We start from the raw sequence: 26,845 nt of genomic DNA, 5'->3' as shown, positions 1-26,845 counted from the left end.
GCTTTAAGTATTGGGAGCTGAGAAATACATTTCCTAAGATTCTGTCAGAAGCCTTTACTTTCATGTGTGCCAGCCTGGCTTTGAACCCTCGCTCTTTTGTTTCCCTGTTGTTGGCTTCTTTAACTTGGCTACTGGCTTAGCCTTTTAGACCAGTGGGCTTTTTCCTATTTGCATAATGGGAATAATAGCACCTACTTTACTGCACAGTGTTGTGAGGATTAATGATGAAATGCTGAAATGGGGGAATTAATAGTAGTTATTGATCCTTATTATACTGTAACCGTGAAAAACTCAAGTGCTTATTTTATTTATTTTGAGACAAGAATGAATCTAAGATTATACACAGACCCATACATTTCTTTTTCAAGGAAATACTCCTGTCTCCAGGGAGCTACTATAACTTTTACACGCTCATATTAGTTATCAAGCCTTTATAATCATAAAATCCATTTATAGCCCTTGATTGCTAAGCAACAAAGGACAAAGTACTGAGTGTTTCCTTTTACTATGAAAGGTTCAACTTTTCCATATTTGTCATGAAATCAGCATATTTTAGAAAGGACAGAACATCCTATTTCTTAAAGGACTTAGCTGGCATTTTCGTGTAGAGGTAGACTCAAGCCTGAAAGGAATAAGTGTTATTATTTTGCTGTTATTACATAGACTATAAAGCATTGCTATTTATACAGAGTGTGAACATAGAAGTCTGGAGTTGAGAGACTACAAGTTCCTTTTAAGGTGAGGTAGCATGTTACTCGTGTTCTGAGATGTTCTCACTCTGAGGCCTGGTGCTTTTAGCCAGCACTTGTCTTGAGGGAAGGTAGAGAGGTGTGCTTCCTGCACAGAGAGCCTTGCTACACACCTGTGGACCTTGGTAACCAACAGCTGAAGCAGTCAGGGCATTCAGCCAGACTCGACAGGGTTTGGGAGAGCTGGCTTTTAAAGAGTCATAATCAATCAATGTAACCAGTATCCTTTTAAGAGATCAAAATAGTTAATCATTTCTGTTGTTTTTCAATAGGTAAGACTTTGGAAGTCCCCAAAGAATATACCACTACTTAAAGTTTTACAAAGAACTTCAGGACATTTTCAGAGCCCTTGAGCGCAAAATTTTAATAGGTTGATGCAGCTATTTCTCTATTCACCCATATTAAAGTAGCATCAAAGCAGATTAGACTGTTCTTCCTGAAGTCTGGCTGCTCTTTGTCTCGGATGCATTTTATATAAGTGGAGGGGTACTATGGGTGCTGAGTGGGGACAATGGTCCTCTTCTTCCTTTCTTGTGGAGTTAGAAAGACTATTACTTTGAAACAAATCTACCGAGGAGTCCCATAGAATATCATTCATGCAGGAAGAGATGGAAAGGATGCTAAAGCTCCTATAATTCCTGACGGTAACATCTAGTCAAAGCTCTGTCGCTGAGAACAAACGGCCTTCAGAAGGGTTTGTGTGTAAATGTGGCAGTAAGTGCTGTCTATTAGGAATGGTTTGGTCCTGTTTGACCAGAAGAGAGAGACTTTAAAAATCTTAAAAATAAACAACAACAAGCCGGGTGGTGGTGGCGCACACCTTTAATCCCAGCACTCGGGAGGCAGAGGCAGGCGGATCTCTGTGAGTTCGAGACCAGCCTGGTCTACAAGAGCTAGCTCCAGGACAACAACAACAAAAGGCAAAAATAAGAAATCTAGAAAAAAATAAATCTATTATTTTATTATCATATGTGTTATCTATACAGCACACATATAAATATATATTTATATAAGAAAATGTAAATACGCATATCCATATATTATCCACACATGTTAAATAGAGTGCCTTCGGCAGCATTTGAACTACTAGGCGGACATCTGCTGCCCATGGATCTGAAAAGCTGAACACGGTGGTGAGCTCAGATCTACAGACGAGCACCAAGGATGTCTCTGTCTCTGACAGCCTTCTGTGGAAAAGAGCAAAGATCTACGCATCCCCGTTTTCCTTTCTCTGACAGTCTGTTCCCAGCCCATCAGCCCATCTTGCGTGTTTCCTTTCCACTTTCCCAGTTCTGCCATGCTTGTTTGCAGACTTTCATCCCTATGCGCCCGTTGGTCCTAACTCACCTCTGAGAGGAAGACGATTTACAAATCCAGTTTTTCTTGGCATTTGTTGTGTGTATTACCATGGACACAGAGAATGCAGAGAACAACTATGTGAATCCCGGGGGACTGAACTCAGGTCATCAGGCCTGGAAGCACACACCTGAGCTGTCTTATCTCCCCACAGCTTACATAGACTATGAAAAGTATGCGAGTATAAGTATTTACATGTAAAAGTACACATATAACAGAACAATCACACACATACACATACGCATGCACATATACATATGTATATATATATATATTTATATTGAGTCCATCTAGTGTCGATCATATGTACATGTCTTTAGGTCTGACTGCTTTGGATTGGAAAACCAATCAGGGATTTTGTTGCTGGAGAAAACTGATTCTCCCTCTCTCTCTGCAACCACTGATTGCCCGTAGCCCTTCATCTGGAGAGGGGATCAGTGTGAAACTTCTCCCATCTGCATGGGTAGCTGTCATTATGTAGGTCTTGTGGAGACCCTGTCACATATAGAAGACACTTCTAGCAGCAGGCATCCTGGTCCTCTTGCTAATGCTCTTACACTTACCTCCACTTACACAAGGTCCCCTGACTCTTAGATGCTAGGGATTGTATTGTGGATGTATTGGGCGGGGCTTGGCATTCCATGGTCACTTATTCCCTGCGTTTTCAGCAGCCGTGGGTATCCGTCAGAGGTTCCCTCTGCTGCAAAGGGAAGCTTCTTGGATGAGGATGGGAGCCACACTTATATGTGGGTGGAAGGCTAGGTATTTAGAATACAGTTAGAAATTGCGTTGGTTTAGGAAAATGGCAGTAGTGGGGTCTCCTCTGGGTTCTGTGATCTCTCCAGCCATGGGTAGCTGGCTAGGTTTATAGACCGAGAAATGAATTCCCTCTGTTGAGCAGACCTTAATTAGAGAGATGTTGGTTATCCCCAAGACAAGAGTGCCGCTATTGCACCACTGAGCATACCTTACGGGACTGGTCATGATTGTAGTTCAGAGGCTTTACAGCTGGGTCGGACTAGCAATTGCTTTTCTCTCCTGGAGGCCTGCACAGCACCTTCTGAGAGTTAGTCCTCAAGAGGGAAGCTTCCAGATCAGGCCCAGCTCAATCCCTCCACATCCTCTGTCTGAGGTGCGTGGTATCTTCAGTAACAGTTAAGCTCTGAGAGGCAACCAAGGGCAGTGGAAATTGCCGATGTTGTTTGAGAGTCTCTTGGATTCTCCTGACTTCAAAGAGAGGTTTTATATGACTGGAACTGGGGTTTCTGTTACTGTTAGTCTTTGGCTCCTGGAGAAACATGATGTAATTCCTATCATCTATCTATCTATCTATCTATCTATCTATCTATCTATCTATCTATCATCTATCTATCTATCTATCATCTAGCTATCTCTACCTAATCTGTCTCCTATTGTCTTTTTATTTTTATTTTAAATGAATGAGTGTTTACCTCTCATGTATACATGAATACCATGTTCGTAAAATGCTGGTGGAGGCCAGAAAAGAACATAGTATTCCCTAGAACTGGAGTTACAGATGGTTGTGAGCCACTGTGGAAGTGCTGGGAATCAAACCTGGGTCCTCTGGAAGAGCAGCCCGTGCTCTTAACCTTGAACCCATCTCTCCAGATATTATTTATAAATCTTTAAGTAAGCTTACAGAGCACTAAGTTTCCATGTGGCTTTTTTTTTTCAGGACATCCTAGTGTTTAAATGTGTGTGTGTGTGTGTGTGTGTGTGTGTGTGTGTGTGTGTGTATGTGTATGATGTGGGTTTGGATGCAAGGGCCCCTTTGTGTGTGTGGAGGTCAGGAGATAACTTTGTGTAGTTCATTGTCTCCTTCCAGTTTTATGTGAGTTCTGGGGGGGGGATAGGACTCAGGCTGCCAGCAAAATTGAACCATCTTGCTGGTCTGCAAAATTCAACATCCTAATAGATCGAATGAGAATAATACTATAAAATCTTGCATTATAAAACAATGAGATTATTTTCCTGTCTTCCTGTGCCACTTAATTTTTTTTTTCTAGACAGGGTTTCTCTGCAGCTGTTTTAGAGCCTGTCCTGGAGCTAGCTCTTGTAGACCAGGCTGGCCTCGAACTCACAGAGATCCGCCTGCCTCTGCCTCCCAAGTGCTGGGATTAAAGGCGTGCGCCACCACCGCCCGGCACTTAAATTTTTTGTCACGGTATGTTCCCCAAACTTATCAACTATAGTTGAAACTAATATCGATTAACATGCAATCAGTTGTGTTTAGTTTTAACCTTTCAAGTACCTTATTTACTCCACCGCACATTCACGGTAATGTTTACTGAAGAAAAAAAAAAACGAAGCATGAAAGTTTAATTCTTATGTAGTAGGGCTAGCTGTAAAGATCCCAAACTGCTGGCAGAATGGATTTGCAAACTCCCAGAAAAGACAGTGACTCTCTCTTAATCACTATTTCAAACTGCTTGTTTAAAAGTAGTGTGAATTGAATCGCCTCTTAGTGAAACGATTCGACCAAAATAGAGATCAAAGGAACCGTAGATAGCTTTCCCTTCCTGCTATGAATCCCACGTGAACTTACACTTTATTCAGTAAGGGGGGGGGGGACAAATAACACAAGGGCGGAGTCAGCCATCAATCCTTTTCTAGTTACACCAAATGCCTTTCGTGTTTGCGGAAAGCAATGAACGACACGCTCCTGCGGAACTTCCATGGTGTCCGCACTGAGGACGCTTGCAGCATTTGTAGGGTATGTGTGGCCAGCACCATCCACAGAGGCGCCCTGCCCCTTCCCTGCTCCCAGCAGCCTCATCTGCCTAGTCCCAGTCAGAGAACTCTCGAAGGTGAGAAGGGAGTCTCTGTCACGTGGGTCGCAACTGCCGTTAACCGGTTTCCTCTCCCCCCACTTCCTCGTCTTCATAATTCAGCAACTGCAATCCTCTGAAGCCATAGCATGGTCATAAAGGGGGAACTGTCTTCATTTGCTGAAGTAATAAGTCCCTTGAATACGAATTTAACAAATCGCTTAAGTTTGATTGGGACCATCACTGTTTTTATTGACCTCTAGTAGCTTTTCCACCAACCATATATCCTGCTATTATTTTGTATGATTCTATAGGAAGTACACATACAGTATGTGACAGTAAGATACACCTGGTCCCTTGCAACGACTAAGACTGCATCTCTGAGAAAAAAAAAATGGAGTTAATAAAAAGTGATGTGATAAAGTGAGCTTGCTTTATCTTAATATTAAATATTAAGACATACTTGCAAATTGACTAACATGGTGATGGTATGCACTACGTTTAGAGTTTACCCAGCTTTCCTCTGCTAGGTGCCACCTTTCCCTCAAAGGGCCTTGCCATGGTTAGCTTCAGCTTTCGTAGACATAAATATAGCATTTCCTGGGAAGAGGGAAACACTACTGAAAAGCTGCCCAGATCACACTGCCCTGTGGCCGTATCTGTGAGGTATTTCTTACTTACTAATCAAGGAAGGAAGGCCCCGCCCACATTGGGTGGTCATCCCTAGGCAGTGAGCCTGGGCTACGTAGGAAAGGTAGCTGAACAAGCCAGGGGTAGGGATCTAGAGAGCGACACCCCTTTGTGGTCTCTGCTTCAGTTCCGGCCTGCGAGTTTCTGTCTTGAGTTCCTGCCCTAGTCTTCCCTTAGAGATGGACTGTAAACCGTGAGCCACATTAACCCTTTCCTCCCCTAAGTTGTCATTGGTCATGGTGTTTATAGCAGCAACAGAAACAGGCATGGGTCTCACATCCTCAAGAGACAACCTGCGTGCTGAGGAACAAGGACCTCACTTGCCCTATTTTCATAGTCAATGATCTATGGCCACAGCCCTACATTTAGCTTTATCAATACTTCCTCATAGTGACATGCGAGAGGACTCATATCCTGGTCATCTATTCATCCCCGAGCAAGGCCCAAGCTGCGTGCTTAGCTCCCTGCTCGCACCCTGTCAGAGCAGCCACTAGGCAGTCAAGGCCAGACTGGGATCTTCTCCTTCACGTTCTGACACTCGGATAATTTGCCGTTCTGTATTTATCCAAGTCACAAGTGGCATTGTTAAGAAGGATGGGAGCAGAGTCTTTTTATACTAAACAAAATTTTCTCTAGGTTAGTCTTCTGGAGGACAGTCTAGATCAGTGGTTCTCAGCCTTCCTAGCGCGGCAACCCTTTAATACAGTTCCTCATGTTACAGTGACCCCCCCAACCATAAAAGTACTTTTGTCACAACTTCATAACTGTCATTTTGCTATCGTTATGAATCATGATGTAAATATCTGTCTTTTCTGATGGTCATAGGTGACCCCCGTGAAAGGGTCATTGGATCCCCAAAGGAGTCGTGACCCACAGGTTGAGAACTGCTACGAAAGCCATCAAATTCTGTGAAATTCTAAAGTATTCCCTTTGCCATTTTCTGTCCTTCCTATAGCTCTCGTCACCTACTTCTGACCTGCCTACCACCTTGCCCCTGTTGCACAATGTGCAATGTATGTATTTACTCAAATTGACTAAAGATTTATTTTCATTTTATCTCTCAATTATCAGTCATACCATGTTAAAGTCCAGAGAGAGAGCCCATTTAGTCACTGTCTTTAACAATGGGTGCTGTTATCTCTGCTGGGCACAGCTGATTAGATTCTGGCTAGATGGATCTTAGATAGTCATATAAGGAAAGCGGAAAATTCTCAGGAATTGGGACAGCAGTGCACTTTTGGAATTGGGACGAGAGTGTGCTTTTCTCGGGTGTGTTGTCCGGCTGCTCACGTCTGTACTAAGTCAGTCTTCCTATCACAGGGACAGAATCCCTGGTAGGAGCCATAGAAAGACGGGGAGATCTATCGTGACGCAACCCTGCATGGCAGTGGTAGCCAGCATTGTGGCTTGGTCCACAAAGCGGCAAGAATTTGCAGCTTGCTCACCTTATGGCTGACCAAGAAGCAGAGGTGGGATTAGAAGCGGAGCAGGATTGAGATCCTCAAAGTCCACTCTTCGTGGCCTCTGTCTGCCAGCTTAGGTCTTATATTACAACGTTCTACAACCTCCCCAGCCAATACCACTAGCTTGGGGCCAAGTATCCAAACACGGCACAGGCATTCTTACTGTGGCCAGTTTTAAGCTAGTAACTCAATGTAGCTAACTATGGTCTTGGGAGACAGACAACAGTACATACTCGTTGGCTTCCTCACCCTCTTGCACATTCTCCTACTTTCTGGACTCTGTTTCCACTGAACCAGATCAGAGTCATGTGACATCCAAGAGCCCAGAACCTGCTCTTGCTGACAGTTGCAATTGACCCCTGTTCCCAAAGCCTTTCCTGACACCATTTCACCCCGCTGAGTCACTTAGGTATCCCATAATGCCTTGCACGCATTCTTACTGTTTATTGAATAGCTAGCTACCGCACTGCAGGTCATGTTCTGGGTGTTGCAGATGTTGCAATGGCATCTTTACGTTTATTCTTTCTCACTGGCCTGTTAACTTCTAGAGCAGAGAAACTGATGGTAACCATACAAGGTAGCGCTTGCTGACCTGGTAGCTGGACTAAGCGCTTTGTGTGTATTATCTCATTGATTCTCACAGCTCCATGAAGGAGGGCCATGACTGTCCTCTTATTGATAGGAAAATGAGGCAGGCCAGTCTCCCAACTGTAGGCTAAAGGACCTTCAAAGTCATACACATGATCATATCACTTCTCTCTACAAATGTTATGTTTGTCGTCTCTCTGCAGAAGCTCTACCATGTATGATTGGATCAGTTACTTCCGTGTCTCCATGATCAACAGCACACACCACTTTGATACGGGGATGTAGTCCATCGTGGTGGCAGAGGCATACTAGTGGAAGAGGCTGCTGGCCCCACTGTGGAGGCCAACCAAGGAAGCCTGTGGGGGCACATATTCATATTTGCACTAACAATAATTACAATGATTCATCCAAGCCTTTGTTTATGCAACAAACTTAATATTTATTGAACAACTACCATACCCCTCGTCATGTTCTAGATCAGTGGTTCTCAACTTCAACGCTGCGACCCTTTAATACTTCATGTTGTGGTGACCCCAACCATAAAAATATTTGCCTTGCTACTTCATGACTGTAATTTTGCTACTGTTATAAACCAGAATGTAAATATCCGATGTAACAGGGTATCTGATGTACAACCCTCAAAGGGGTCACGACCCACAGGTTGAGAACCACTGTCCTAGATGCCTAGGCATTGTACAGTAAAAGGTTGTTTGTGATCTAGAGTTGAGTAGAGAGAGCAGACACACAACACGTAATTGCCACTCCATTAAAATCAGCCGTGCAGAGCTGGTGGGGAGCCCCATAGAAGGTGTGGTTCTTACTCTCTGACACTTTTGTTATCTGCTTCCTGCCTCATTTGCACAAACTGTTAAGATACAACTTCCCTGATGCTCCTAGGAGCACCACGTAGCTTTTCCACCTGTGAGCAGGACCTTGGCAGCGCTCTTGGCCTTGAAGCCTCTGGGCAGAAGCAAGTGGACCCCAGGATGCAAATGAGCTGCTTGGATAGGAGGAGAAATATGCAAGCTGGGTGCTCTAAGCAAGTGTTTAAGACGTTTAGAGCAAAGTGATTATTTTTAAAAGCCCAGGATTTATTTTAAGAGCCATCTGAGAGCTGCTCTCTGTGTGTGAAACCTCCTGAAACAGTTTTATCTGACACTATGAATTTATCTTGTTGAGTTATTTCCTCTGGGTCTGGGAAGCACAGATGTGATCCAGAGTCCCAGAGAAAGCTGGCTACAGCAGGGATCATCTCTCTGTAGTTCATTATGGTGCTTGGCTCAACCTTGTCAGGCAGGGCCCATCTCCCGTGTCCATCTGGGAAGGGGAGCCGAACAAGAAAGAGCAAGTGGGGTACTGGTCAAACCTTCAGGAATAGAGACTCTATTTCCACCTCCAGTATGTGTGTGTGTGTGTGTGTGTGTGTGTGTGTGTGTGTGTGTGTGTTAGGGGATGGGTGCCCCATAAAGCAGATGGGACACCAGCAGGAGCTTGCATGTGAAGCCAAACAGATTTCTCCTTCCATCTGCTTTGCTTAGCACTTGGCTTGTCCAGAGCCCAGTGAAGCAAGAGAAGCAGCGAGCCCTCTCAGCAGTGGGTTGGTTGGCATGGCTGTTGGAGGCAGCTGAGCCAGCTTGCCCAGAGTCGCTCACAGTGTATAAGTGGCAAGGGGGAGCCAACCCAGGCCTGCCTCGACACGAAGTTTCCGATAGCCCATCCTGGCCTCAAACTCACTTTCTAGATGAGGATGGCTTTAAATTTATGTTCCTCCTCCTGTCTCGACTGCCTAAATGCTAGGATCGCAAGCATTTACTGCCATGCCTGGTTTAAACAGCACTGGGAGGCAAACCCTGGGCTTTGAGCATGCTAGACAAGCACGCTACCAACCAAACCACTTCCCCAGCCTTCTGGCTTGACTCTTGAGCTCGCTCTCACCACCCCCTACTATGCCCACCTCTCAAAGCACAGAATCTTCCGTCTCTGCCAGCAATCCCAATCCTTGTAAGTTGGGTAGTACTGACAAGCACAGCCCAGGACCGAGATAAAGATTCATGGACACCAGGAAGGTAAGGTATGACATTTAGCCAAGCACAGAGCGAAAGGTTCTGTGGTCTTTGGAAAGCCGCAGTAGCATTCAAGTGCATCTCCCCACGGTTCTTCTTCCCTTAGAGTCCCCTTTGCATAAAGCAGCCAAAAGGACCTTTGAGTGTGTGCGAGAAGCACAGCGCATCTCTTTCCAAAGATTTCTGTTGCCTTGATCTCATCATCCCTACATTTCCGTGCTCCGTTCCCTGAGAGGATCCACTTCCAACTCGGCACAACGCAACCCCCTTGCTCTTGTTCTTGCCACTCCTCCTACCCAGCGTGCTCCCTCCTTGAAGACTGCATAGCTGGCTTCTGCCTCAGAGAGGCTTCAAAATCAGAAGAATGTCCTGGAGGGTGGCTTGTCACACTGTCCTGTTACACTTCATCACTGACTGACTGTATCCTGCGCACTGTTTCTCTGCGTGGTGGTTGTCGTAGCCTCCCTTTGCTTAGGGAGATACCTGGAAGGTTCCTGTTTCTTTCTATTTTTTCCCTACGTGCACATGTGTGTGTGTGTGTGTGTGTGTGTGTGTGTGTGTGTGTGTGTGTGTACACATCACAGAATGCAGGTGGAGGGCAGAGGACAACTTGCAGGAAGGAGTTACTTCTCCCTTCTAGCCATGTATTCTCTTGGGATTAAAGTCAAGTCATCAGGCTTGGTGGCAAGTGCCTTAATCTGTTGAGTCATCTCACTGGTCCCCATGGAAGGTTCTTGCTTCCTTTTTGCTCCCGTGTCTCCAGCACATTGCACAGTGCCTGGAATATGGCAGACGCTTAGCAGACACTAGTTGAATCAATGGAAGAGAATGTGATTCGTGCTACAGTCTATACCCTACCCAGCCTTTCTTCAAAGTCACGTGTAAGTCTAAAGGCCATGGTACTATTTTGGAGCAGCATGGATTTTAGGGATCTCTTTCCCCGATAAATGCAGGAAATGTCTGTGACGTGTCCCACCCGTTGACTCTTAACCACGTGCCTCTAAATAGAGTTGGTTGTGTTTCTTCTCCACTGGTATGATTCCAGAGCACGCAGAGAGAAGCCTTCACTTTCCTTTTGTGAAGCCAGCACAAACATGTAAAAGATGCTGGTGTGGGTAAGAGCTGAAGAGCTACACATCTAAACCACGCCTGGGAAGAGAACCCACGAAATATACCACACCCTCATTCAGCTATCTAGCCACTATTTCAGACTGTAAGAAGATGAAAGAGAAGCCTTTGGCTTCCGACCGTCGGTCAAAGCCATCAAACAACACTCCCCTTGTTTCGGGGTCTAAAGATAGGAGAATTTTGTTATCTAGAAAACCAAACTATTCTGCATCACAAAGTGAGCCACACAGGGTGGATGCTGCGAGTTGCCAAAGACGATCCCACCTCCGGGCTGTGCGAGTGTCATCCGCGTCAGCCCAGAGCAGCTGACTGCAGCAGAGCTGCACGCGACAAGTCAAGTACTCGCCTTAGCTCAACCCAGGGACAGCAGCTTCTGGATGTTGGCTGCCTGGGCTCTGGGACAGTCGTTCTCAACCTTCCTAATGCTGCGACCCTCTAATATGGTTGGTTCCTCGCATTGTGGTGACCCCCAACCATAGCATTACTTTCTTTACTACTTCATAGCTGTAATTTAGCTACCTTTATGAACTGTAATATAAATATCTGTATTTCAGTGGCCTTAGATGACCCCTGTGAAAGGGTCATTTGATTCCCAAAGGGGTCATGACCCACAGGTTGAGAACCCCTGCTCTAAGTAGTAGGGTATATAACCAAAGCAACCGCATCTTATTTTGTCCCCAGCACTAGTGGAAATCATTCTAACTATAGAAATATCTTCAAACTTCTTCCCCAGTGGTGTGCCTTGATGTGAGTTTTCAATCATTATACTATGTAGAGGGGAGCTGCGGGCAGGCCTGCTTTTCGTCCCGCCCGGCTCCCGCACAGCTAGCTTAGCCCCAGAATAATTACACGGAAACTGTATTCATTTAAACACTGCCTGGCCCATTAGTTCCAGCCTCTTATTGGCCAATTCTCACATCTTGCTTTAACCCATATTTAGTAATCTGTGTAGCACCACGAGGTGGTGGCTTACCGAGAAAGATCTTAACCTGCGTCCATCTCGGAGAGGAGAGCTATGGTGTCTGCCTCACTGCCTTCTTCCTCCCAGCATTCTGTTCTGTGTTCCCCACCTACCTATGTTCTGACCTATCAGGCCAAGCAGTTTTCTTTATTAATTAACCAATGAAACAACAGATAGATAGAAGACCCTCCTACACCAATACCATACACATCTGTACCTGTGTATAAAAGAGTTTTCAATCATTATACTATACATGTATGTATCTATGTATATGAATACATGGAAAGTATTCACTAGAGGCCGGGCGGCGGTGGCGCACGCCTTTAATCCCAGCACTCGGGAGGCAGAGGCAGGCGGATCTCTGTGAGTTCGAGACCAGCCTGGTCTACAAGAGCTAGTTCCAGGACAGGCTCCAAAGCTACAGAGAAACCCTGTCTTGAAAAAACAAAAAACAAAAAACAAAAAAAAAACAAAAAAAAAGAAAGTATTCACTAGAATTGACATTGATTGTTCAATTCTTTTTGGCATGGATCAAAAAAGTCAAAACACATTTTTCCTTTTACTAACCTAGTAAATAATCATTTTTGTGTACATTAATGATAAAGCCTCCAAATGTTAAAGTCCACTTGACAACATTTTCCTTAGGGCTTGGGTATGATGTCCACCACTGCTATGAGTTTTCGTTATTCATTCCATTTCCTCAACTGTGGCTTTGTACAAAATAGCTGAGCCTTTTCCTTTTCCCTCTGTGTTCCAGATTGTGAAACTGGCGGAGGAATTATCATGTTGCTCATGTTTTAAATGCATGGTCTGTGATGGTGTTTTATTAATTGGTTTATTTATATTTTTGTGTGAGTGTATTTGAGTGAGTATTGTGAGTGTATGCCACTCATAGTGTTGTGATTAAAAAGTAAACAAAAACAAACAAAAATCCGAAACAACAACAAAAAAACCCACATAACAGAGGCAGCTTAGAAAAAGAAGAGTTTCTTTGGGCTTGCGATTTCAGGTTAGAGGTGATGATGGAGGAATGAGGGGAGGAGGCAGGCAAGGCAGCTGGAGCACCAAGCTGAGCGCTCACAATTTACAGCCTGAGCAGGAATCTAAGAGAGCAAACCGGAACCCAGGGGAGGCATTCAGACCGCCAAGCCCAGTTTCAGTGGCGCACTTCCAACGTTAAGGTCACATTTCCTGGACCTCCCCAAACAGCGCCGCAACAGGGGACCAAACGTTCAAATAGCCGAGCGCATAGAGGACGGTCTCATTCAAATCGCCATGCTTTCTATTCAGAACTGTGATCATGGTCACACTTTAAATGCATGGTCTGTGGTGCTGTTTTGTTTATTATTTATTTTATTAATTGTTTTTTATTTCGGTGTGTTTCTGTTTGTGTGAGCGCGTGCCCGCTTTTTGTAGGTGCCCACAGAGACCAGAAGAGGACGTTGCATCCCTTACAGCTGCAGTTGCAGGCAGCTGTGGGCCACCCACCCATATGATTGATTACTGGGAACTGCACTTGCATCCTCTGCAAGAGTCTGACTAATAAAAACAGAGAGATGGGCTCTGAGATATGAATGATGATTAGCATTATGACGTATCATCTCATCGTCCAAACTTCCAACTTCTATTGCTTATACTACTTCCCCTTAGTCAATTCACAAAACAACTAGCCAGTCCTTTCCAAAACATAAATATCAAAAGTCCCAACAGCTAAATGGACTGGATGCTGGGCAAGAGAAAAAAAATACTATAGATAACATACAGGGATAATAGGTAAAATATGAATAGGAACGGAAGCTATATTAGTATTAATTTGAATAGGAACGGAAGCTATATTAAAAACTTGTATCAATGTTAAACTTCCTGATTCTCATCAATGAATTGTAGTTGTGAAAATAATGTTTTTATACTTAGCAGTGTTCACTGAAATACCCGGAACAAGGCTGCATGCTTAAGGGCTGAGGAAGGCCTGGTAGGAAGATGTGTGTAATTTTGTTTGCTTTAGTTTTTTTTAAAGATAAATGTCTTTATATGTGTGTGTATGGTATATATGTATATATGTATACATGTATATATGTATATATGTGTGTGTATGTGTGAGGAGAATGAGAATGAGCGATCGAGAGAGAGACAGACAGAGAGAGAGAGAGAGAGAGAGAGAGAGAGAAAGAGAGAGAGAGAGAGAGACTAAGGCAGTAGTATAATGTTAATATCCATGAATTTGGGCGAAGTGTATTTCTGAGTTCCTTGGCTTTCTTACTTCTCCATAGGTTTTAAATTATTTTTAAAAATGTTAACAATCCTTTCCTCCTCAAAACTACATAAGATGATTTTTTTAAAAAAATTACCAGTATATGTTCATTACACAAAATGCTAACTTTTATCACTTATATAAAGAAAAATTCACTCTTGTGAATTTATTGTTCTGGTTTTCATGACGCAATTAAAAAGCCTGGTCTGCCTCAGGATCATAAGAACTATACTCATATGTTCGTGATTGTACATGACTATGATCACATGTTTTCCCTGATTTGATTCTCATGTGGCCATGGTTGACCGATCTGGAATTTGATGTCGAAGCAAGGCAGAGGTTGAGATTGTTTCCCCACATGCCCAGCTGTCGTGTTCTCTTTCTAGTGTTCCTTGAATAACTAAGGTCAAAGTATGTAGTCTGCCATGCAGTAATACTCCACGTATTTTAATCCTGTTGCTTTATCTCACATAGCTTATGTCTCTTCAAGGTGTCCACACATATAGCTCTTACTTTTTTTTCTGCGTCGTTTTGTATATTTGTTCCTCTAAAGAATAGATATTTTAGTTGTCTGTTTCAGACAGGGTCTATGTAGTTCTGGCTGTCCTGGAGCTCTCTGTATAGACCAGGTTGGCCTTGAACTCACAGAGATCCTCCTGCCTCTGCCTTTGGACTGCACCACTACATCCAGCTAGGAAGAAAATCTTTTTCTAATAAATTTGTTTATTTATTATCATCCCGGCTGCAGTTTCCCCTCTCTCCGCCCAGCCCTTTCCCCCATCTCCCTCTGCTCCCACCCCCCTAATCCACTCCTCCCGTTTCTGCTTAGGAAAGGGTAGGTCTTCCTTGAGTATCAACAAAACATGGCTTATCAAACTGCAGGAAGACTTAACACCTCCCCATGTATTAAGGCTGGGCAAGGCAACCCTATATCAGGAGTAGGGTCTCAAAAGTCAGTGAAAGAGCCGGAGACAGCTCCTGTCCCACTATTAGGAGTCCCACAAGAGGACCAAGCGATATAAATCTATAACATATATGCAGAATGTCCAGCTCAGTCCCATTCTGTCTCCCTGGTTGTTGGTTCAGACTCTGTGAGTTCCTATGAGCCCAGGTTAGTTGTGTTTGTGTGTTTTCTTGTGATATCCTTAACCCCTCTGGTTCCCACAATCCTCCCTCCCTCTCTTCAGCAGAATTCCTGGAGCTCAGCCTAATGTTTGGCTGTGGGTCTCTGTATCTGCTTCCATCAGTTGCTAGATGACAATTGGGTTAGGTACCAGTCTGGTCACTGGAAATGGCCAGTTCAGGCCACGTGTCTGCTATTGCTTGGAGTCTTAGCTGGGGTCATCCTTTAAGATTCCTGGGAGATTCCCTTGTACCAGGTTTTTACCTGACCCCAAAATGTCCCCCTGGCCCCTGCCACTTTCAAGAATTATTTCAAAACACTTTAATGTAGAGAACATTTGATTTACGTGGGGGGTTTGAAATCAAATCAAAAGGGGGTTATTGTGTGTGACCAACAGTTTGACATCCAGTTGGAATAGCCAGGACTCAGAAAGTTTAAAACAGATTAAATGGGATTTAGGCAAACAGCAGAAATATTTAGATTAACATCTAGTCTTCCGCCTTACTGTTGTATGACTATCTAGAACACTGAATCTCAAATCGGTTCATTCAAATTATTGGTTGAAATAATTGAGTTGGTCACTGGCTAATAAATTGGTTGGCTCTGCCTGATTCTGTCTGTTGTGTTGTAAACGTGCTGCCGCAAATGGCTTTGTGAGAGGAGCGGTCTCAGCCAAGGCACAGTGTCATTGGCAGGCACACTAAGTAATGCCCACTAAAAACTTTGTAATACTGAGTTTTTCAGCTAAAGAACAACGTAGGTCTCTCCAGTTATTTAAGTCTCATCTTTAGGCCTTGGATGGAGATTTTTAGTTAAAAAGTTATTCTATTCTAATAATTAATAGTATGATGACGTCATAATGAAACCTATTACATAATATACTAAGATAAGAAATGAATTAAAAAGTGTTCTTAAATGTATGCTTGGTGCTTTAGGCTTTTTGTTATTTGTTGGGAGAGTTCATAGGAACTCACAGAGTCTGAACCAACAACCAGGGAGACTAAATGGGACTGAGCTAGACATTCTGCATATATGTTATAGAGTTGTATAGCTTGGTCCTCTTGTAGGATTCCAAACAGTGGGACAGGGACTGTCTGTTTGTTGTTTGTTACTGGATACCCAGACCTGATAATCACACAGAAATCAGTATTAATTGCAATTCTGTTTGGCCAATAGCTTAAGCGTATTTCTGGCTGACTCTTACATCTTAAATTAGCCAATTTCTACTAATTTGTGTATCGCCATGTGGCTGTGGCTTACCTGCAAGATTTCTGTGGGCTGCAGTGGAGGTGTCTGTCTCCTGTGAGCCACTACATGGCTTCTCCTGGACTCCACCTTCTTTCTCCCAGCATTCAGTTTAGTTTTCCCACCTAGCTCTATGCTGCTATGCCACTGGCTGAAACAACTTTATTTATTAACCAATAAAAGCAGCACATAGACCCACACCAGTTATTTTCAATGTATTTGTTGTATTCATTTGAATGTTAATTGACATTGTTTATATAAGAACAATTAGTTTTATGTTTTATTTTAGCTAACCATCCTTTTGATGCTCTGGTCATTTTTTTTCTTTTGAGTTTGCTAAGTATAAAATAACTTTAACTGCTGGCAAAGTGTTTATTTTATTAGTTACTGAGTATGTATGATGTATGTGTGTAGAGGCAGGCAGGTGTGTATGGGGATTAAAAGACAATGTTTCCCTTCTCGCTCCATAGTTTCTAGGGATCAAGCTCAGGTGGTCAGGCTCACAGAGAGAGCTCAGGTGGCCAGGTTCACACAGAAAGCTCTTTTTGGCCTGCTGAATTGTCTCACCAATCCACAGAATGTTTTTGTCTTCCTTATGAGACTTATTTTTACATTGCATTTTAGATTCTTTTAAAATTCTAATAATATTTGCTATAATCAATGAGAACTATTTTTTTTTTCATTTGTAAGTCAGGGAGAAGGGCAGAAGTATTATATTTTAGAAAATCTAATAAAAATGTAAAGAATGCATTGAACTTATATTGGTCAAACCAGTCAACACGCCAGTCACGTGTGTATCCATCCATCCATTCATGTATTCATCCGTTATTTGCTTATTTACCCAACAAATGATTGTTGCTTCTTTTATTCCTTGGATCTTCATGAATAAAATAAGAAAGACACAGATGTCTCCTTAAAGGAGGGGGTACAGGGAAAGAGAAGCAGAGGTAGGGATAGGGGAAAGAAATGGGTGAGGGGAGAAAGAGAGGTTTTTCAGGTGCACAAAGCAAGTGGTCAGTGTCACAAGAGCTAATAAAAGAGCACTACCCCAGGCTTAGTCAGCTGGAAGTCTTCCTGGAAAGGATGATCTGAAGAGATTTCTGAAGGAGGTATTTAAATGGAATAAAGACTACATTCCCAGCAAATGCATTGTGTTGTTTGTTTGTCTTGTAAGTCTGGGTATCTGCCTGTCAAGGTGTTAGCAGTCATGAAACAGTCATGGGTCTCATGATTTTCCATTTCCTTTTGCAGCTCAGGGAGCCAGTGGTACTCTGGAGAACCCAGCCCTGGATACGAGTCTTCTGGAAGAATTCTTGGGCAATGACTTTGATTTAGGAGCCTTGTAAGTAATGGAGACACCACTCCCTACTTGATGCTTTTGAAATTGTGACATGGTTGAATGATCTGGAGAGTGTTGACTTTGCTTGTGATTGTTATAAGATCTTGATTAGAATTAATCTTATTTCTTCTGTGGAACTTGGGCAGATTTTACCAGCAAAGCCATCTGGGCTTGGTGTTTTTCTTTGTGGAGGTTATTCTTGCTGCTCCAAATCCGTTCCTTTGCAACCAGTTCAGTATCTCTAGTAGATAAGGAGATACTCAAGTTATTTATGGGCAGGTGCCAGCTTAGGCTATTTGAGGTTTTCAATGAATTTGTTAATATTATTTAGATCATAGGTTTCTATAGTTCCCTATTACATATTTTAACCATTTTTTATGTTCATGAGTGTTTGCCTTTGTAGATGTGTGTACACCATGTGCATGCCGGTACCTGCAGAGGTCAGAAGATTATAGGCAGAAGTTTCCTGTCTTTGAGCAGCTCAGTCCCAAATACCCAGCAGCTACTTCCCACATTACCACAGAAGCTTAATATTACTTACAAATGCTCGACCAGTAGCTCAGACTAATTATTAACTAGCTTTTACATTTTAAGTTAACCCACATTCCTTATTTATGCTCTGCCGCATGGTGGTACCTTTTCTCAGTTCAGCATGCCCATCTTGCTCTCTCTGAGTCTGGCTGGCTTCTCTTCACTTTGCCCTTCTCCTGCCAATCATCCATAGTCTAGTCACCTTTCCTGTACTTCCTGCCTGGCCACTGGCCAATCAACCAACTCGAGTGACAAATCTTTAGAGTGTACAAGAGGATTATTCCACAGCAGAAGAGGGCATCAGATCCTTTGTAACCAGAGTTACAGATGACTGTGATCCACCATGTGGGTACTGGGAACCAAACCTAGGTCTTCTGCAAGAACAGCCAGTATTCAGTGTTCCCAACTGCCTAGCCATCTCTCCAGCCCCTCTATATTATATTCTAATATCTGTAGGGTCTCTGATCTGATTCTTCTTTTGCTCTTGGAGTCAGTAATGTCTTTTCCTTGGTCAGTCTGGCAGAGTGTTTATGAATTTCCTTAACTTTTTGAAAGAAATTTATATTCATGTTTCTTCTGGTTTTTCTGACGTTAATCTAGCTATTACAGATTTCTTTCTTTTTTTGGCTTTGTTTTGCCGGTTTTTTGAGGCAGGGTCTCTCTGTGTAACAGCCCTAGCTCTCCTGGAAGACCAGGCTGACTATGAACAGAGATCCACCTGCCTCTGCCTCCAAAGTGTTGGGTTTAAAGGTGTGTGCTGTCACACCCAGCTCCAGATTTCTTTTACTTTTAACTTCTATACAGCAAACTCCATGCACTTAAAATTTTTTATGTGTGCACGCGCATGTGTATGCATGTGTGTGTTTGGGTGAGTATATACTGTGTGTGCTGGTAATCACAAAGGTCACAAGGTGGGTGATGTGAACTCAACTCTGGAGGAGCAGTCCATGCTCTTTACCCCTGAGCCATCTCTTCAGACTTCAAACACAACACTCTTTGGATATAGCGCTGAGTTTTGATAATCTCATAGACTACTACTATAGTTATAATATAGAACAGTTCCCCATCCCCTGGTAACCACTGATTTCTCTTCTGTCTCTATGATTCCAATTTTTCCAGAATACCAAATAGATGAAGCCATGTGATACTTTCCGAGTCTGCTGTCTTCCAGTTAAATGCCTTTGCACATCAGTTCATTCCTTTTATTTCTGAGAAAGACCGCACTAAATGCTTATACCATTGTTTAACCACTCCTAAACTCAATGACATTTGGATTAGTTACACTTCCTGATAGTATGAACATTATCTTATATACATTTTCATGTATATGACTTTGATTTCCTTATTTTTGTGTGTGTGCACATGCATGCATAGACTGGAGGAGGAGGCAGCGTCCCGCTCGGTCACCCTCAGCCTTATTCATTTGAGACATGGCTTCTTACTGGACCTAGAGCTAGTCTGACTTCCAGCAAGCACCAGCCAGTCTCCTGTCTCAGGCTCACATGGTGCTTGGGTTACAGGTGTGTTCATGAGGTCACACCTCACTTTTTTTTTTTTTTTTTTTGGTTTTTCGAGACAGGGTTTCCCTGTAGTTTCTAGAGCCTGTCCTGAACTAGCTCTTGTAGACCAGGCTGGCCTCGAACTCAGAGATCCGCCTGCCTCTGCCTCCCGAGTGCTGGGATTAAAGGCGTGCGCCACCACCGCCCGGCCACACCTCACTTTTTGCATGGGTTCTGGGGATCCAAACTCAGGTCTTCATGTTTGTGAAAAAATACTCTTACCCACTGAGCAAGGGTCTAAGCATCTTTAGAGTAAAATATATAACATAAATACTGCTTTCTTGTGTTGTTGTAAATGCAAACTCAACTGTAAAAATTGCCAAATCCTCTATTGCAACCACACTGTTTTACTGTTACCATCTATTAGTTATCTGGCTGCTTCACTCTCCTTGTCTGAATTATCAATTTTTAACAAGTTTGTGGTTATTCATTTTGCTTTATGTTTTTATGTTTTATGATGTTAGGCATCAGTTTGTATGTTTCTTTGACACTTATTCTTATGTTTTCCTTGATAAATTATGTTTCAAATCTTACATCTATTCTTAAAAATTAGGGATTCTTTCTTTTGGTTTAGAAAACTTGAAAAAATATTCTGTACTTTAAAATCTTGTTAGCTCTAATTTGTGAATATTTTATGTCAGTCTGGCCATGAACTCGCAGAGATCTGCCTGCTTCTGTCTCCTGAGTGCTGGAATTAAAGGCATGCATCACCACACCCGGCTTGTTGAGCACTTAAACCTATGTTCATCAGAACACGAATCCTTAGTTTTCCTTGCTTACACTGAATTGTGCGGCTTGGCAATTGGAATAATTATAGCTTTTTCCAAGCAATCAGAAAGTTTTCCTCCTTAAGTTACATGGATGGAAGAGTGTGTGTAGACTCGGGACTATCAGCGCCATTATCTGAGTGGAAGAGTGTGTGTAGACTCGGGACTTTCAGCGCCATTATCTGAGTGGAAGTGTGTGTAGACTCCGGACTATCAGCATCATTTCTAGCCAGGCACAATGGCATACACCTGTAATCCTGACTACTCAGGAAGTTGAGCCAGGAGTTTCACAAATTAGAGACCAGCCTGAGCAATACACTCATTTCAAACAAGGACATCAGCAACACAGACAGCACCAACAGCGCTCAGGAGCTTTTTCCTTGTGAGTTTTGGCAGTTTTTTTTAAATCACCCCCCTAAGGAGTTGGCCCATTTCATTCAAGTCATCAAATTTATGGCTGCACAGTGTTCGAGGTATTTCTCATCATAACCTCTATTCCCCCAAAGGGTCTAGTGATACTGTTGTTCCTCATATCAATGCCTTCTTTTCTCATTTTCCCCAAGGAGTCTGGCTAGAAAATTTAAAAATGCATGTTTTAAGTTGGATCATAATTGTATGTATTTATGGGGACAGTAACAGTACTGTATAAAATGTATGATGATCAGATCAACTCCGGGTAATTATTATACCCATTACCTCACATGTTTTATTTATGTTTATTTCTTACTGTGGGAACATTTAACATTTTCTCTATTATTTTGAAATGTGTGGTTATTTATTGAATAGTTACTGCACTGTGTCGTAGAGCATTGAATTATTTCTCTTATCCGGCTGTACCTCTAGACTCATTAATCATCCCATTTCTACTCCCAACCCTCTTCTTAGGGCCTACTAAGTCCCCTCCCACATCCTCTTTCTATGAGCTGGGTAGTTTAGCTTTCACATTTAGGGGAACACAACAATTGTTTGGGGTGAGGGATATAAACAGAAGCCTAACTCAAAGGAACACCTTCTTATGTGGGAAGTCTGAATGTGTCCTAGGGTCCTCACGTCACTGAGATGTGTCCATGACAATCATGATCCTTCCTGTAGAATCACAGATGTCCATCCGCAGCATCAGCCATTGCCATGGCAATTCCGACTGACTTTCCCAGTAGAATTCACACCCTGTATCTTTGGGAGTGGGCTGAGGGGGCAGGCTGTAAGTGAGGCAGACAAGAAAATGGGTATTGCTGAGCATCTGCGAGCACTGGGCACTATTTTTTTTTACACTTAATTATGTGTTTGATGCTACACATTTGTTTTTTTATGGATCAAAGAGGAGGAGGGTGAGGTCCAGAGTGGTTCAGTAATGCATCATATGGCAGCAAAGCTGGGATTAAACCTTGCCTAGTGGGTAGCACACACATATCCTTTCTTCTACTGGTAGCTTTTAGACTAATTGCCATTTGGGGGAACGTTTTGGAGAAATACGAAACCTAAGGAAATAATTAAAAGCATCTGCAGTGATCCATTGAAAAGTGTGACTCAAATGAGATCCAAGCCATGGCTTTACAAACGCAGCAGTGCTACTGTCCGCAATGGAACCGAGGCCAAGGACAGTGCACTGTGCACCCAAGGTTAATGCTGGCAAGGAGCCCAAGGGGAGCCTGGTACTTCACCAGAGTTTTCTTTCCATATTTTAAGTGCAGATCAGATTATCAGATTAATCCAATGCGGTATTATAGGTTACTTAATTACTTAATTTTACAAATTCCCTTTGGGTGGGGAAGAATGGGTCATTGTTTTAGCCTAGGTTTTTTTCTCTTTTCTCTCTAGGCCTCCTCGGACTTCACTAGCTTGTGTTTTTACGGAGTTGTTAGCAAGTTCTTCCCGCAGAAACACACACACCACCCCACTCCCTTCCATAGCTGCAAAGTAACCATTCTGTAAGGGCCACAGAAACGTGATGTGCTCCTGGCCCTTACTCATCCAGGTCCTAACTAACACCCATCACTAGACAGAAATAAAATAAAACCAGGCGCTGACCGCTTCATGACCTAATAGATACCCTCATCGCCACCAAGTCCCCTCTACTGTGGCGTCACCATCCATCCCCGAGACACCAGAACTATGTTAAGCACACAGAATAGCATTTGCTCTGTCGTTGGTGGCACTTCTCCATCTAGGACTGGAGACATTAGATAAGACAAGGGATGCAAGACTTAGCCCAGTGCCAGGCCAGGCAGGGGTTACAGACCAGGGCCTCTGTGTCTAGCGCAGCAGAAATGGGGTGCCAAGAGAGCCAGAGCCTTGCAGCTTGCAAACAGCCTAGAGGGGGAGTGGTGGTATCTTCCTTGTCGTGTTTCTTGTCTTCCTGTCATGAAATGGCGTTTTGGGGCTATCTTAACCACTGACATGTCTTCAGAGCCGTTGTTCAAAAATCTTCATTCCAGGGCAGTAGCTACAAACTTCAGCAGCACTCTGGCAGGCGTTTACCTCTGGGTACCATGGAACAGTGCTCACACGGTGCTAAGATATATCTTTAACATGAAAGTCCGCATGGGAGAGATATAGTATGCTCGTTAAGATTACAGGAAACATCAGTTATAATAGCTAGTTTGTAGCTGGGCCATGAGATACGGTCATGAACGAAGCAGATCGATTCTTCATTGAGAGGTTATGAAGGACAAAGAGCAGCCTGTCCTGGCAGGGCACCCAGTTTTGTCCCCTCCCCCCATCCAGGACTGGGGTTGCATTTGGAAGGAAATGGAAAGCAGACAGGATCCTTATAGGCTTTGGTGTAGGTTTGAAATTCTCTACAGACAATGAGTTTCCCTCTTGCTGACTCTTGGGGTAAACCATTTCCTTCTCCTTGCTCTTGGCATGCCACTGCTGCTATGCCTCTCAGTGGGAACAGAGAGGCCATAGCAGGTGGTCTGGAGTTCTTTAATGAGGTGAAGACACATTGGACGAAGGTAAGATAAGTAGCGAGTGAGGGGTAGGGGAAGCCTACTGGTTTAGATTTGGTGGTGATGACAGCCCTCTCTTGACGCGTGAATTTACATACACATCATGTTCCTAATTTTTAGAAGAATCTTTCATACTTATAGAGTTCCAGGTCTGGAGCAGGTACTGTGCTGAGCTGTACCAAGCTTCACCGAGCTGTGCAGAGCTGTGCAGAACTACACCAAGCCATGACGAGCTATGGGGTTTCAGACCTAATGTGTGTGAAGGATAGGGGAGTCACTGCAAAATACGGGTACTGGGTTGCCGAACTGTAGATAGTCTTACCAGGAAAGTCACCTGAAGATCCTGCTTTGACGCGCGTGGGTATTGCAAGGTGTCTCATGGAGTCATTGGCCTAGTACGCGGTCAGTGAGTCTAGGACTTGATCAGACTTGCCATCTGAAAGTTATACTGGCGGCTTTTGGGGTAGTGCGCAAACACCATGCAGGCACGTATGGCCTCAGCCACTGGAAGGTAAAGTCTTCGTGGTCTCCTCTTGCTTTGTGTAGCTCCCAACCACCAAATCATCGCGTTTCTGTATTAATCCTCCAAAAGACAAAGCAGAGTGTGTGCCCAAAAGGAAAGAGATTAGAAGGCAAATTATTAAATTTTTTGCCGGTTGTTAAGAATCTCTTGATTTTTTCATAGTCATCCATTCCAGAAGCTAGAGACAGGATCAATCACTCAGAAAGTGACCCATGTGTCCCTCACTCTCTAGTGTCTGTCTGGTTTATGGACATCCCTTTGGAATAAGACCAGTTCAGAGCACAAAGGCCCCAAAGAGCCTACTGTATGTAGCTGGGACCCTTGATGCTGTGGGCATGAGGAGGGAGGAGGCAGATCAACTCTGAACAACTGTGTGCATTACCACCGCCTTTGTGTTTTTGACCATTTGTCTAATTTTGAAGGCAGTACTCACTTTCTTTAAATTCTCTGGGAAGAGCCGTAACACTGTCCGAAACACGTACAATGCACTGAGCATGGGCTGACGTACTATGTAGTAAGATAAAGCTGTGGCTGTGTTGAGTTTGGGAGGGCGGTAAACTGTGAGGAAGACATGGGAAAGTTAAAATCGGTTGAAACCACCAACACATATGCACTACACATGCAGTCGCTGGGTGTAGGTAGGGGCACACACATTTCTCAGAACAGTGGATAACCTTTGTTTTGACAGGCAGTTATTCTGCTCATACACCAACTGTAGACACTGTCTTGAGAACTGGTTCACATTTCAGGTCCCCACCACATGAAGGAACAGCACAGAATCAGCAAGAGATGTGGGCAGTTAGACACTGACTCTGGGTACCCCTGTCTTTTCCAAGATTCCCCATTAAGTTTTCAACATCCCTTGCTGGTTCCAAACTCTCTTTTCTGGTTCTTCAGGCCTAGAAAACTGAATTTGCATTGGTGTTTTAGATGCTTTGCGATTCAGTTAAGAGCTATAAATGGACCATCACTGCCCGCCATTACCTTCCTCAGAATCTTATTGTCTCTCGAGAGTCCTGTTGTCTTTGTCCACTTTCCAGTGTCTTTGGGTAGTGATGCCCTTCCGTAACTTCAGGTTTCCACCGGCTGGAGGACCAGATCTGGCAGGGGCTTACCTTTCCTTTCAGAGGCAGGACAGCTGTTGGTGACTCCCGCAGTCCTTATTCAGGGTCTGTCCTGGCTTTAATGTCACAAGCTTTCTGGCAGTGTGTACTGTTTCTTTGTTCTGTGTAAGTTCGGTATGCAGGTCATCATGTCCAAACTGTAGACTTCCCTGCAGAGTGATCAGATAGGGAGGGCTATTGATTTCCAATTAAAATTACTAAAATGGGGGAAGGGGCAGGGGAGTGGCCCAGTGGCCTTCTGAGGGTGCAAATTTGATTCCCAGCATCTATATCTGGCAGCTCACAACTACCTGTAACTAGCTCCAAGGAATCTGACATCTTCTTCAGCTTCTTCAGACCTACACACACACACACACACACACACACACACACACACACACACACACACACGGACAAATACATAAACACATACTTACACTCATGCATACCTATACACACTTATATATACACATGCACACATACATGCATCCAAATATACATATATACATACATACACTCACACATGTACTCATACATACATACATACACATATACATACATATACACATGCATTCAAATATACATACACATATACATACACTCACAATGCACTCATGCATATATACATACATACACACATATACATACACACACTCACACATGTACTCATACATACACGTAAATACATTTTTTTTCATCACAAATTATTGAAAGATTGTGCCCCTCTGTATCCGCCATCACATTCCGTGTTCCTTGGAAGAACTATTCCAGTTTCTTCCTTATGTTAAGCCTGCGTAGACAGGTGCAAAGCAGAGCTGAGCAAGGCTCTTACAGTTCAGTGTTTGCGTTTCCTTTTCTTTTGGAGGCCTTAGAACACAGTGCCTAACATGCTCAGAAAGCTCTCCATGCCGACGTGTGTCTCAGCCTTGGTATTCAGTCTGCAATGCATCCTTCCACGTTGTCCCAACAGACTTGATTGTGCTGGTCACCTTGTACCGCAACCTCCCTGGCTCTGTTTCCTCAGAAAACAACCGCTTGCAACTTTGGAGTGGTGAATGGGGGGGGGGGGGGACACTGGCCTAAGGGTCCAGTTGTTCCTTAGACCTCCATCCAATTCTGTTTCCAGCTCCACACTTCAGGATTTGAAGCTTTGGGTGACTTTAGTGTCCCGAGCTTTGTTTTGGAGCTCTGACAAGATTTCTCCATGTTGCGTCCTGTTGCACGGTCGGAGCTCGCTCCTACAAAGTCAGCTAGGGTTTCTGGACAGGGGATGCTCGAGGCCAAAGAAAAACAAGATGAAAGAAACAGAAGACAGGATAGACTCGGGCGGTCTGTCCGGTCATGCCAAAACAGCCAAACAGCCCCGAGTTTATTTCAGAGCTTGCTTATATACAAAAGCAGAACAAAGCGCAGCACAATCAGCCGGTGTCTAAGCACAAGACCATCCCTGTCCTTGAGTGAGCAGCCTCCTACCCAGCGTGTGCTTGCTGCTCTGGGGCAGCCTTACTGTTTATCTTGATGTTCCTGAGGTTTGTCGTCAGCAGCGTACGCGCTACTAGATAGAGTGTTCTTTTCTCACGGGCTAAATCAGAAGTCTCTCACAGCCCTCAAGGTTATGGCAAAAAGCAGAGCAGGCAAGCTTGAACTCAAATGGCTTCTTGTAGTC

General features: G+C 43.6%; 1 protein-coding gene across 1 annotated transcript in view; it reads left to right on the top strand.

Moving 5' to 3' along the window:
* The first annotated feature begins 2,156 nt into the window (after positions 1-2,156).
* The window catches only part of Myrfl (myelin regulatory factor like), a 100,522-nt gene continuing 75,833 nt past the window's right edge, over positions 2,157-26,845 (top strand). Inside the window, exons 1-3 of the mRNA XM_042054244.1 lie at positions 2,157-2,278; positions 13,204-13,262; positions 17,658-17,748. Of these exons, the coding sequence (XP_041910178.1) occupies positions 2,157-2,278; positions 13,204-13,262; positions 17,658-17,748 (272 nt within the window). The remainder of the gene's footprint in view (positions 2,279-13,203; positions 13,263-17,657; positions 17,749-26,845) is intronic.

The sequence above is a fragment of the Arvicola amphibius genome, chromosome 17 (assembly GCF_903992535.2).
Source record: "Arvicola amphibius chromosome 17, mArvAmp1.2, whole genome shotgun sequence".
NCBI lineage: Eukaryota > Metazoa > Chordata > Mammalia > Rodentia > Cricetidae > Arvicola > Arvicola amphibius.
The sequence above is the reverse complement of the archived record's forward strand: the minus strand, read 5'-3'. Positions and strand labels throughout refer to the sequence as shown.